Consider the following 13,764-nt stretch of genomic DNA (forward strand, 5'->3'; position numbering starts at 1 on the left):
CCGAAAGAACAATCCAACACTTTTCAAAGCATGTTCAATTTATTCTCGCGTCTGGAGAAATACAATATTTTAAGTATATGACAAAAGCAGAGTGACCTGTGCTGCTCCATCTCGGTCATAATACAATAAGAGTTACAAGCAACTGAGAGTGATTAGTTGAAGGTCCTCTCAGACGTATAAATACAGTATGATTACTGACTCAATGAGCAAGCATCCTTTTAGAAACATTGGGCCAGAGGCAGTGGCTCTCGTCATGTGGACACGTTATTTATGGACTGCTGTTTTTAGAAAAGTGAACTCGTATTTTCGACATGGAGACGCTTCCTACCCCAGAGACTAAATTACCACACAAAACACTACGTTGATTCGTTCAAGCAGAGTTAAAAAAAAAAAAAATAATAATAATCTGGAATTCATTTGTTTTTAAAACCCCATCAGTGGTTGGGAGTGGATTTTAGGCAAGTGCTTGAGATATGCTGAGATACAGAAACAGCAGAGGTGTCTGTAGTGTAAAAGGGCGTTTGGTCATAACCTTCAGCTACACCATTGTTTTATTTAACCTTCTGTATTAAGGAAAAAGTTTAAATGATGGAAGAATGCACAGGCTTTAAAATGTAATGAAATGATCCTTTTCCACATCTCTCAATCTCCCACTCATATGAGTAAGAAAAAAAAAAAAATCTTATTTCGAGAGTTTCTTCATCCTCTGGTCCAAAGTAGCAAAGTTCTCTTCTACAGAAACCAAGTTCTCTCTCATAGTCTGCTGCACCTGAATGCAGAAACAGAATAAAAGCACATTAGCACATGTGAGGAAACCAAACGGTCAATACAAAAGCGAGTAAACTTGTGAGTACCTGTGTGAGCAGTGTGCTGTTGTCCTTCAGTGCGTTGTTGATCATCTGCTGTGTGGTGTCCAGATGGGCCAGCAGCTGCCCAAACTGCATGGCTGAGAAAAACACACATACCCTGCTTAGAAACACAAATGCACTTCCTCTGACAAACAAGCAGTTTAACACGGGCCGAATGTGTGGAATTCATTTGTCACGTCAACGTGTCATTTTAGACCACAGACTAAACACCAACAACAACACTGGCATGAGGGCTTTTGCTAATTATTTATTTTGATATTTTTCACACCGGGTTGCGCACTATATGTACTTTCAACTATTTCCCAGTATATATATTATATCCATATTACCAATTATTTATTTAATCCTGGAACTTAAATATTTGATTATCATACATGTAGAACTAATATACAGATGTTTTTATACCAGTGTCAAATTTCACAGGTTTATATTAGTATATAGTTTCTTTACTAACAGCTCGTACTCAGGCACATGCGCGGTGTCGAAGAAAACGTTATTTAACAAAGAATAACATTTGTTTTCTCCCTAAATCACTATCCATGACAAACTCAAGCCAGCTTTGCTAAAGCTTCATGATCGTGTCTCCTTGAAGAACCCAAGGGAGAGAGATGTTACCTTGCTCATGTAGCTCTTTAACGGCAATCAGTCTCTGGACCACCTGAGGAAGGGTGGTTGCCATGGCATCCCACTTCTGCACCACATCATAAAGCTGTACCACCTGAATGAAGTACAAAAAGACCCAATTATATTTAACAGCAAAAAAAACAAAAAACAGCCACCCTAAATATCTCGAACACGAGAAGAGAAATGGTCATTTTTAAACATGTAAGTGGAGACAGAGATATTGGGTGACTATAGATATCGGCACCAGAACAGGATCCGTAATATTTTTCTTTTTTTGGATCGGTGACAGTTGGACATTCTATATATTGCATACAGGGCACTAAAAATGATTTCTATGTACAATGTAATAGTTTATATAAATGATTTATTCATTAAAAACTATTTTATGTGTATTATGGCCATCTCCACCCTCATGGATTGCCAGATTACAGATTACTTTCACACTAGCAAACAACAAAATGCCAGGAAATCGTTGTGCACGGCGGCAGGGCAAAGAACACGAAGACAGAGCGATGTTTTGGTTACTACATTCGACAGATGTTGAATGCGAACGTAAGCCCACCTTGTTTTGCGTTTCAGCATCTTCAATTGCTGCCTTGTGCTTTGCTATTTCATTCATCTTCCCCAAAACACTCTGCAAGTAAAAAGCAACAATTTGTTAGTTCCTAAAGCGTATACATCAGAAAAAGGCTCCTTTATACATAGTTCTGCATGCTAATGTAGAATATGCAAAACTAATCGTTATCTGCAGTAGAACTATGTTGCCAAAAACACTATCTAGTCGTTTCTTTTGTCTCAGTAGGCGATATTAATTGCCAGAAGGCATGGATACATACCTGCAGTCTGGCTTCAACCTGGTCCAGAGTGGCAGCATCCAGAGCACTAACTCGAGCTTGCAGCAGCTCCATAGTGTCCTATAGAGACAGAAAGAAAATGCCAAGAACATGAAGTGGAACAGACAGGCAGTAAGGCACATTAGCGCGGCTGTAAAACTATGATACTCACCATTAGACTGGCACCCTGAAGACCAGCACTGAGAGGACCCTGCAGAACACACAAGCGAAACACAGCAAGACTGCTTTACACAGTGCGACTGTCATAACTAACCAAAACCTAACAAGCACAGCTGTGTACTAATTTTAGCTAAATGCCTGTTAAAGGGTTAAAAACCCATTAAATGAGTTAGATTAGATTCGACAGAGTACAAGTACAGGGCCAGTGAAATAGCAATGTATATGTATAAACCTAATATAAATATACTATAAACCTATTAAGGGAATGCACTTCCCATGATATTTAACAGGTAATGGGTTAACCTACTGAATATGCTAAAAACCCAAAAGCCCAAGAATTAAAATCTAAGCATTCATTTAAAGTAAATGTCAGGACTGATGCCACAGTAAAGGCTTTTCCTGAGTGGGGACAATAGAAAATCTCAGACAGGGCGCTAATCTCAGACCTGCTTATCTAGTCCAGAACCTATTGCAGTCTCCAGGTTTGCCAACCTCCTCTCCAACTCTGCTACCTGCAGACACAAAGAGGAAAGAATCAGTACCTGTAATCACTTACCCACGTCCCAAATAACTACATTTAGAAAGAAAAAAACATTGTGCGGTACCTTTGCAGACTCCGTGAACTTCTCATGCTCAGGCCGGCTGTGTAGTTCATACAGCACAACTCCATCTGGGCCTTTGGGTGCTGCTGATTTTCCCTCTCCCCCGGCACTGCTACGCACACCCCGTGCGACCTCCAGCTGAATCATCAGACGCCTGAAACACAACCCGGCGATTGTTTTTAATAAAATAGAAACTTTGTCCCCTGTTTCATGCAATCCGCGGTTTTTTATTCTCCTACTCTACACTGCAGGAACACTCTGTACTGTTCTCATGGCCGTTAAGAATATCTTCGCTTTGGGAGTAGTTTAGCTCATCCTGCGCCACTGGCTAAAAGGACACACTGCACAGGGAACATTGATCCAATATCTGCAGAAAGACCTGTGCAGAGTCCTAATCTCATTACAGCTCCAGCTCTACTGTTCCTTACTTGGCAAGAGCTCCGTCTGGGTCAGCCAAGTTGATGTGGGCGTTCGGGCCTAGCAGTGAGTCCAGATGGGCTGAGACCAGCTGCTTTTTGAGTTGGGCCGCCTGCTGAGCCAGAACCACTGGCGTTAGGCGCTCCTCCGCACTGCTCTCTTTAGCACCGACCTGGGGGGGGGAACACACAATCAATTATTTCCAGATTTATCACAAGTCCCGTCACATAACTGGGGTTCATTTTTAAATGGCTTGGCTGTCTGAACACCCACAAAAGGCTGAGAAATAATGAAGAATTTTTGTCAGAATGTATACCTGTAACTTGTACAACAGGATAGTGCTATTCTTTTTTTCCATTTATATTTTTATATAGAGTAGTATATACAGTACAGACCAAAAGCTTGGACACACCTTCTCATTCAAAGAGTTTTCTTTATTTTCATGACTATGAAAATTGTAGATTCACACTGAAGGCATCAAGACTATGAATTAACACATGTGGAATTATATATGGAATTATATACATAACAAAAAAGTGTGAAACAACTGAAAATATGTCTCATTGTAGGTTCTTCAAAGTAGCCACCTTTTGCTTTGATTACTGCTTTGCACACTCTTGGCATTCTCTTGATGAGCTTCAAGAGGTAGTCACCTGAAATGGTTTTCACTTCACAGGTGTTCCCTGTCAGGTTTAATAAGTGTGATTTCTTGCCTTATAAATGGGGTATGGACCATCAGTTGTGTTGTGCAGAAGTCAGGTGGATACACAGCTGAAAGTCCTACTGAATAGACTGTTAGAATTTGTATTATGGCAAGAAAAAAGCAGCTAAGTACAGAAAAACGAGTGGCCATCATTACTTTAAGAAATTAAGGTCAGTCAGTCCGAAAAATTGGGAAAACTTTGAAAGTGTCCCCAAGTGCAGTCACAAAAACCATCAAGCACTACAAAGAAACTGGCTCACATGCGGACCCCCCAGGAAAGGAAGACCAAGAGTCACCTCTGCTGCGGAGGATAAGTTCATCCGAGTCACCAGCCTCAGAAATCGCAGGTTAACAGCAGCTCAGATTAGAGACCAGGTCAATGGCACACAGAGTTCTAGCAGCAGACACATCTCTGCAACAACTGTTAAGAGGAGACTGTGTGAATCAGGCCTTCATGGTAGAATATCTGCTAGAAAACCACTGCTAAAGAAAGGCAACAAGCAGAAGAGACTTGTTTGGGCTAAAGAACACAAGGAATGGACATTAGACCAGTGGAAATCTGTGCTTTGGTCTGATGAGTCCAAATTCGAGATCTTTGGTTCCAACCACCGTGTCTTTGTGTGACACAGAAAAGGTGAATGGATGGACTCTACATGCCTGGTTCCCACCGTGAAGCATGGAGGTGTGATGGTGTGGGGGTGCTTTGCTGGTGACACTGTTGGGGATTTATTCAAAATTGAAGGCATACTGAACCAGCATGGCTACCACAGCATCTTGCAGCGGCATGCTATTCCATCCGGTTTGCGTTTAGTTGGACCATCATTTATTTTTCAACAGGACAATGACCCCAAACACACCTCCAGGCTGTGTAAGGGCTATTTGACCAATTGATGGGGCTATTTGACCGAGTGATGGGGTGCTGCGCCAGATGACCTGGCCTCCACAGTCACCGGACCTGAACCCAATCGAGATGGTTTAGGGGTGAGCTGGACCGCAGAGTGAAGGCAAAAGGGCCAACAAGTGCCAAGACCATTTCAGGTGACTACCTCTTGAAGCTCATCAAGAGAATGCCAAGAGTGTGCAAAGCAGTAATCAAAGCAAAAGGTGGCTACTTTGAAGAACCTAGAATATGACATTTTGCAGTTGTTTCACACTTTTTTGTTATGTATGTAATTCCATATATAATTCCACATGTGTAATTCATAGTTTTGATGCCCTCAGTGTGAATCTACAATTTTCATAGTCAAGAAAATAAAGAAAACTCTTTGAATGAGAAGGTGTGTCCAAACTTTTGGTCTGTACTGTATATATATATATATATATTAGATGTAGGGCAGAAAAAAAATACCTGAATACTGATAACTGAAAAGACTGGAACCTTAAACACTAAACCTCGTGTGACTGTGCACACTTCTGTAGTCAAACACTGAATAAGCAGGCAATGCTGCTCAGCTCTACCAATAGAATACAAATTCCAGAAAATACGAGAAAATGTGCTATTGAGCACTGAAACACTTAAACCACCAAAGTGTACAAACTACACAAAATGTGTCCTAAATTACTTGGGCTTCAAAGATTTATTACTTTGTTGTACCAAGGCACATTACAACAAGGGGCTGCTTACTATGTGTTTACTACATATGGAACTAGTCCATTTTGTTTCTTGATTGGAGTGTTTATATTGACTGTTCTTAATAAATTAGTAGATATGATTTATGCTTTTAATATCTAGGGTCCTAATTAAGTAGTATTAGTAACGAAATGACTGAATGACATTTGGCGATGACTCGCCTAAAGTTAAAATGGCTTGGAAAAGAAAGAAAAAAAAAAAAAAAAAAAGAGGATTAGGAAGAGTCTCTGTGTGCACTCATCCCCAACCTGAATGTGCTCCACTTCCTCTGTGAGCTCCTGTATCTCATTAACGAGCCGCTGGTACTTCTGCTGAGGAGTCTCCTTAACCCCACACCCTTCACCCAACTAAAAAAAAGAAAAAAAGCAGAGTGGCTCATTAAACCAAACACTTCAATTGGTATATGTCTAAGAGTGATTCTGAGGGAGAACTCACCAGCTCATAGTCTCCGGACTCATAGCCGACTCTGCGGCTCTTGCTGATGCGGTCTGAAAAATCTGCAAATAGAAAAAAAGGCGCAGCATTGAGACACACGGTGAACACAATCGTTAACTTTTTGTGTCACATATCAGACGTCTGATATCCCAATCACCGTACTCACCAAGACCCTTAGTGCCGATACGCTTGTCTTTGAACTTGTCATAGGCAGCATTGGGATTAACAACGATCCGCTCCACGCTGTCACTGCACAGCTCTTCCTGTTAGAGGGACGAGGAGAAAACATGTTAGCAGCTGTTTTACAAAGCGGGAACATCTGAGGCTGCTTTTTTATACCTGACGTTAAAATGGTATTTAAATGCCAAAAGCACTCCCATCTGCTTGCATTTCAATTTAGTGCGTGCCAACTGGTTTAGTAGTGTTCCGTTTTTAATCCCGTAACTATTCCTAGGTAAATTCCAATACAAGTTCATATTCCTACACAAGCAGGTTGCTTTATTAACGCCAGATATAAAAGGTTCTGAAGAACACAACAGACACATACAGAATTTGAAAACGATTTGTGCATGCAATGCTTTGAGAAAACGAAGGCAAAAAAGGTCACGGGAAAGATTAATAAATGACTGCAGAAAAAAAAGGAACAAAATTAAGTGTGTACTTGGCGTGTGAGATATTGACCTTTCCCTGTTTAGGAAAACTTCATAATAAAACGATTTATTCATTTAATTCATTTTAAGCAATTCTACAGTTTGTAAACAGTATAAGAAGAAATAACATTTTAATAATCAGTTTCATTATCAGCCATTATTTTATGTTGAGTCACTCATCTCTCGTATTATTGGAGAGATATGAAGGAGCATGCTGGTGTTTTTACTGAGCTCCTACACAATACAAGTAACTAACTGTAGATCTGGTAATATAAAGTAATCAGCAATAAATGTGACTGGACACCGTGGCAGTGTACGACCGTGTAGGGATATCATTATATCACACTAGCCTAGTGTACACTAAGCTTTAGAATCACTACAGAATCACTACAGAACTGCTTGATTTGTTGATTTCAAATCTCAAATTTGATGTTATTCATTCCCTCAAACACACACACACAATTTGACAAAGACTTAATGTGGGCAAAATATAAAACTGGATTCTGATTCTAAGTGCTTCTAACTTCAGTTAGGTAGTTTGTTCAAATGATTCGAGAAGTTCACTGAAATTGCTGGATCCAGTTTTATAAACCCTCTTAAAGTTAGCAATTAGAATCTCACACACACACACACACACACACAAACGTCAGATGGCTCAGAGAAAAATCGCTGATGGGCTTATTAGAAGAGTGTGTGTGTGTGTGTGTGTGTGTGTGTGTGTGTGTGTGTGTGTGTGTGTGTTGGGGGGGGGGGGGGGGTGTCAAAGATGTTATATGGGTTCTGGCTTTGCTTTTGGTCAGTTCCAGAGTGAAGCATTGTTTAAGTGCTATGCCTCCTAGTAACCATTTATTATCAGAGTATTATATTGACAGGACGATGCACAACAAGGCAAACACTCAATCAGACACACTTAAAAACTCCACGGAAAACAGACAAGGGGTTGATTTTGATTAGATGAGTGCTGTGATGTTAGAGGGGAATCACATAAGCTCTTACCAGCTCCTTGGGTTCCCAAAGAGAGTTAGAGGGAAAAGAAATAAAGGAGGAGCAAAGGCACAAAGAACAGTAGGAAAGAGAGAGAGAGAAGGAAAGAGCAAGAGAGAGACATATTAATGTGGTTATCACATGACATGCACAACAGGAGCTGGTGGCAAAGGCAAATAAATTAATTATTAAATAAATAAAGGGCTGGTTGTTGTAAGCACCCGTTATGCTGTCTAATCAGTCCCTACACCACAAGACCATAACACAAGCATACCACCAGCTACTCACAGCTCTGTAGGCTGTGTTTGAGTTTATGCTACATTTCATAGATAACACGGCAAAGGATGGACTGAGTTAAAGCGGGAAAACAGGGGTCGCATGTTGCAGTCGATGTAGGTTAGGCGGCAAGAGATTCAGACAGCTGTGCAGGAGAGTTTCTGTCTCAGCCTGAAGGTGAAGGATGAAAGGGCTTAAGCACCTTCTCCTTCAGATCTGAGAAACAGCAGGTGTTCCACACATATGGAGCTTACACTGGAGGCACAAATCAGTTACTCTATCCCTTTTCTACTGTCAAGGTGTTCACACAGGTCCTGGTGCCTAATTTGAAATATTTCCAACACAGTACAACTAACAACTGATCTGTTTCCAGAGTCAAAACATTGCACATTACTGATCTTAAACCAACAAGAAGATCCATCAAAGGCCAAGGCCAATCAAGGAGCTGCTGAATGAGTCTGAAGATTCTCAGTTCTGAGGTACAGGTACGGTGACATGGAAATTGAGCCTGGTCAACCGGACTTCTATCTGGTTGGATCGAAAGGTTTCAATTCAACCAGATAGAAGTATAGTTGTCAAGGCTCACCTTCCAGATCAAAGAGCTGAAATTATTCAAGAGTCTGCTTTGTTAAAACAGCTGCATTTTGGAAACATTTGAGAGAAAAAAAAATGCTGGAAAAAGAAAAAAAAAAATAATAATAATACAGTCAATTAATGCTAGAAAGAAAAAACCTTTTTAGTAGTGTTTCACCTGTAATTGCTATTGCTTTTTTTTTGGATGGTATTTTCAACACTAGAAGTACAACTTCCACAGTCCTTCCCAGTTACACTTCTTATTGCGCATTTTTTCAAAAATCGTTTCGATTGGGTAATGCACTGGCGCTTGAACCACTGGAAACCAACACCAGCTGCAAGATCGAGAACTGTGTTGGTGGAAAAGGATTGACAGTCCATTAAAGCAATACACGTGCATACAAGCGCACTCTATTTCATGCTCTGCAAAAAGCATTTGGTCTGAGATGTAAGATTTTGATCTACCATGTCTATATGAAAATAACTTGAAATTGCTACGGTAGATTTTTTTTTTTTTGTGGCTCCATAGGATGTCCTCCAGTCCAGCCCATTAATGGTTCAATTCAATCCCATGCGTATATTGGAAAACATGAATCAAATCAAGACAGGTGCCAAATTAAAAAAAATATATATCTGAAAGTCCCACAGCTCAAGGATATGATTGTTGCTGATGAGAACCAAGGAGAGGGGAACTCATATTCCAACCCATGCAGTTATCGCTGGAGGAAAAAAGAGGACATCTTACTTGCACAAACTAGTGTCCGAAGTGGATCATAACAGCGAGGAAGGTGTTGTGAAAGGGAAGGTAAAGCACTATTATGTTAATAGTGTGTCAGCAATTAGCACAGCTTTAATAAAACCAAGGATCTTGAGGTGCACAAAAAAACTGATAAAACACTTTGAAATATGTCATTAGAACTACCGTATTTTTCGGACTATAAGCCGCTACTTTTTTCCCACATTTTGAACTCCGCGGCTTAAACAGCGAAGCGGCTAATTTATGAATTTTTCCTGGGTTTTTCCCGGTTTCACAAACTTCAAGCCAAATAACTGAGCAACATAACATTAAACCAATGAAATTCCAGAACGGAAATGGAAAGAAAAAAAAAAAAAAAAAAAAAAAAAAAAAACCCCTCACCTGTGTTCTGAGCTGCACGGCATCGGGAGAAAAAACTTTTTTTTTTTTTAAACGCACGACGATGCCAAAAGATAAACTCCAGAGAGAAATAGTTGTGAAAGGAAGGAGGAAGACAGTGAACAATGACTTTCTTGGTCGGCTACTGTTTAGATACAAGCCGTTGTAACGCGTTGAGTCTGGGTGAAGGGAGAGCTCACTAACTCCAGTTGCAACACAAATCATATAAGCACAGACAGGTTTCCAAAACTCATGCTTTTTTATTTTTCTTGGCAACACCGTCACGGGTTAGTCAAAGAAACTTAGAAATGAGCATCAGAAAATAATAAGGACATATTCTTTGGTCTTGCACACATGCAGCAATACCAGAAAAATACGGCGGCAGGCTATTCCCAAAATACCGCTATGCTCTTAAAGGAGCCACAACATATTTCACTCGTTACACCGTGTAACAGACACTGTCTTTCGTTAAAGCCTGTGTAAAGTTCATTAATTTCAGTGTAGACTTATAGACAGGTGCGGCTTATTTATGTTAAAAATAAAAATATTTGTCAAATTCAGTGGGTGTGGCTTATATATGGGTGCGCTTTATAGTCCGAAAATTACGGTAATTATTTTATGCTCAATATAACTACTCTCATTTTTCCTTTGGACCAATAAAATGTTGTCCTATAGGCACAAGCAATTCACATATTAACAGCACAAGGGTGAACTATTGATGTGACTATGTTGGTCTATTTTATTTCGACAAACATTTATTTTCCTGCTTTGGAAACCCACACCAAAGCTTCTCTAAAACGACCAGGATCAAAGACTGTATATATACGCACAGAGTGCAAACGTTTTCAACCCCATCCGTTTTAAAGGAAAAATGCTATAGTTATATAAAAATATAACAAATACTAGCAAAAAAGAAAACCAGTTCGAGAGTAATGGGAAAGGGGGAGTCTGTTTTTCTTTGCTATGACTATCTTTGTCTCTGAATATAACTCCAGAAGGTAGTGTAAAACATCTGGCACAGTTCAGACAGATATTTTTACAATTTAATACAATAACATCAAATATTTGCCTGTTGTGTTTTGCTTGAGATTATAATGGAAACGTCAAAAAAAATAAATAAATACACAAAGACTTCTGAACCAAAAACCAAAACTTAACACAGATCAGTTTAGGGATTTGCTTTAAGGGGTGTCTGTAGATATGTCCACTGCTGCTGGGCGGTATATCGGTTCATACCGAATACCGGTGTTTATTTTTATTATGATATGCATTTTTTGTTTACCGCAATATGTATAGTGTATGATAGTGTATGTCGCTTAAACAATCTCGGGAACGCGGCGTGACACTGATTGAGTCCTTTTTCGCTTTTGCACTGGTGAGCGCACAGCTGTATGTGTTACTAAGGCGTGAAGATAAAGATGGATAGGATAGACATTGGAAGATACAAAACTGAAGCTGTAGAACAGGTAAAACGTGATGACATACAAGAACCAAAAAGAGGAGCCGTGTCTGTTTGGAGGTTCTTTGGTTTGAAAAAAATCTGACGTCAACCAAACAACAATTTTCCTGCTAATGTTGTCGGGCTAAAGTTGTCAATGGAGCAATTTGCTCCACCAGTTTAGCCGCAAACATGTCTTGCAATATCAAGAATGCATGAATCTAAAATCAGCGTCCCCCACATAAGCAGGTAACACTGGAAAAGCAAAAGAAAAGTCGAGTCAGATGTCACTTAAATGCGCTTGTTAGCGGCAAATTTCCCCCCATTGCTAAGCTAGCTCGGCAATATTTCTGTATCCCTGCCACCAGTGCTTTATCGGAGAGAGCGTTCAGCACTGGTGGCAATATCGTAACTTGCCACAGGGCCGCACTCAAACCAGATGCTGTGGACCATTTGGTTTTCAAGGCTCAAAATTTGTAATGGCTAAAATGCCTTATTGATGTAGCTCGTCCATAAGGTTTAAATGTGTAAATATTGTTTCTATGCTACAGGATAATCCTGCAAACTAAGTTGCATTTTATACTTTCAATATTGAAATAGTACCTACTTTTGAAGCAATACTATTTCTCTTACACGTTGCATACTTTTGTTTTACTATTTATTTGTTTGAATGTGTTTCTACCTCAAAGACCATATTAATGCAAGTTGCCTTTATGAAGGCTCAGTTGGTAAAGTCTTCGCCAGGTTGCACTTGTTTTATATTTTCTTTTTAGATGTACTTGAATACTGTGGAGCTCATCTGGGCTTGAACTTGAAGGAATAGTATTATTAATGCAAGTTGCAAAGCGGTTCTATTTATTTGTTTAAATATTGTTGCCTTTGCATGGTGTTGAATTGTTAAAGAAGTCTAAACTTTGCAATTATAGGGGAAGGGAATTGTTTACATTGTGTAGTTGCCAGTTGGTTTACAAAAGATGTTTACGAAAGATGTTTACGAAATCTGCACAATAAAAAGGTTCTGTATTTTGAATAATTACGTCGCTTTATTGGAATCATGAGCTCTCTTTGTTACAGCCCTTACCAATATTTTAACCAGCGTTTAATTGTGTTGTAAAACCCAAACCTAAAAGCAAACTGAAAAACAAGAATACATGTTAAAGCACCTTAAACAGATGCCTACAAAGACAGGAGCAAGCGATGTGAAACACAAACAAAAATGAGCTTCATACAACTTCCTTATGGCCAAGTGGAGATAAAATCTTTCAGAAAGTTTTATAGGAATGCAACCTACTCTTCTATATAGATACAGTCATTGATCAGGATGCTGCACTACAAATAAGAGAAACTAAAGGAACAAAGATCAAACCGCAGTGTAAAAGCGGTGCATGTATGGAGTAACTCACAGACTCAAACTGCGCCTGGTCGTCCTCGGGCAGGTCGCTGGTCTCATAAACATCTGGCTCGTTAGAGGCCTGTGGACACATGAGCGCATTCTGTTAATGCACAAACCTTCCTCATGTGGGCTTCAGGATTAACATACAACACATGCACATGAGATTTAACGGGATAATCAGGTGATCATGAAACGCAGAAGTAGAGCTCAGTGTGTCCGGTACACTGAAGGCCGACGCCCTTTAGAGAAGATTCGCTGCTACAAAATGGATGGAGATCAAAACACACTAGTATACCCATATCCCCCATATCTACCATATCCACAGCAAAGCGAAAGAGCGGATTGTGGTTCACTGGTTGTTGTTTTGATGTCCTTCTCTATCAAGTCAGTGCAATGAAACAACACTTATAATGAATCATCATCCTCCTAGCAGGCTATTATGTCTCATCAACAATTCTAAAATATACCAAACATTTCTGCACCAGGCTAGAAATATATCTCCATGCACGCAAAATCATCATCTTCATCAGATCATTCATTCATGGCCCTCACTTTTCTAGTGAGCCATCTTGTTTGTATTCACAGCTGAGCATGATCATGGACGTTAGCCGGCTTTTTGGGTGTTGTGCTAACATGGGCTACTCGTTAGCCCAATCATTTTTTTGTAAAATAATCTCTAAAACAATGTGCTACTTATATGATAGTACATTATACATTTCGTTATGGAAAATAAAACGCTAAACGTGCAGCACTACACGTACAGGGAGATTAGACATATTTCTAGCGCTATTAGGAATACTGTTAGCTAACTAGCATCAGCCCGTCGCTAGCATGTTAGATGAATTAGACACTTACGATGCCCGGTAGATTTGCGTACTTCGGGTCTGCCATTGTCTTACAGGATAATTAAAACCGACTTTTACGGAGGACACTGTTTTATTTTACTTGTTTTATGTTGCTGTTTTCAGTCTAAAAATGGAGCGAAAAAGCACCAAGAACGAGCCGCTTTGGAGACCTGTGAG

The 13,764-nt window shown here is 39.8% G+C and overlaps 1 protein-coding gene across 1 annotated transcript; it reads right to left on the reverse strand.

Moving 5' to 3' along the window:
• Window positions 1–20: 20 nt before the first annotated feature.
• Window positions 21–13,748, reverse strand: dctn2 (dynactin 2 (p50)). Its single transcript, XM_083530649.1, has 14 exons — window positions 13,598–13,748; window positions 12,753–12,821; window positions 6,460–6,556; window positions 6,294–6,355; window positions 6,107–6,205; window positions 3,537–3,697; window positions 3,112–3,262; window positions 2,953–3,018; window positions 2,499–2,537; window positions 2,330–2,407; window positions 2,056–2,127; window positions 1,485–1,587; window positions 855–946; window positions 21–769 (listed from the first exon to the last, which is right to left on the reverse strand). Exons 1-14 carry the CDS (start codon window positions 13,631–13,633, stop codon window positions 683–685), a joined length of 1,212 nt encoding a protein of 403 aa, XP_083386775.1. The 5' UTR covers window positions 13,634–13,748; the 3' UTR covers window positions 21–682.
• Between the last annotated feature and the right edge of the window lie 16 nt (window positions 13,749–13,764).

Source organism: Silurus aristotelis, assembly GCF_946808225.1.
Source record: "Silurus aristotelis genome assembly, chromosome: 2".
Classification (NCBI taxonomy): domain Eukaryota; kingdom Metazoa; phylum Chordata; class Actinopteri; order Siluriformes; family Siluridae; genus Silurus; species Silurus aristotelis.

What these genes read in the sequence shown, in the direction of transcription:
- dctn2 (XM_083530649.1), bottom strand. Translation starts at nt 13,633, where the DNA reads ATGGCAGACCCGAAGTACGCAAATCTACCGGGCATC. An exon ending in ACGCAAATCTACCGGGCATC is followed by an intron (nt 12,822 to 13,597) that starts GTAAGTGTCTAA and finishes ATGTGTCCACAG; the next exon opens with GCCTCTAACGAGCCAGATGT. An exon ending in TATCGGCACTAAGGGTCTTG is followed by an intron (nt 6,356 to 6,459) that starts GTGAGTACGGTG and finishes TTCTATTTGCAG; the next exon opens with ATTTTTCAGACCGCATCAGC.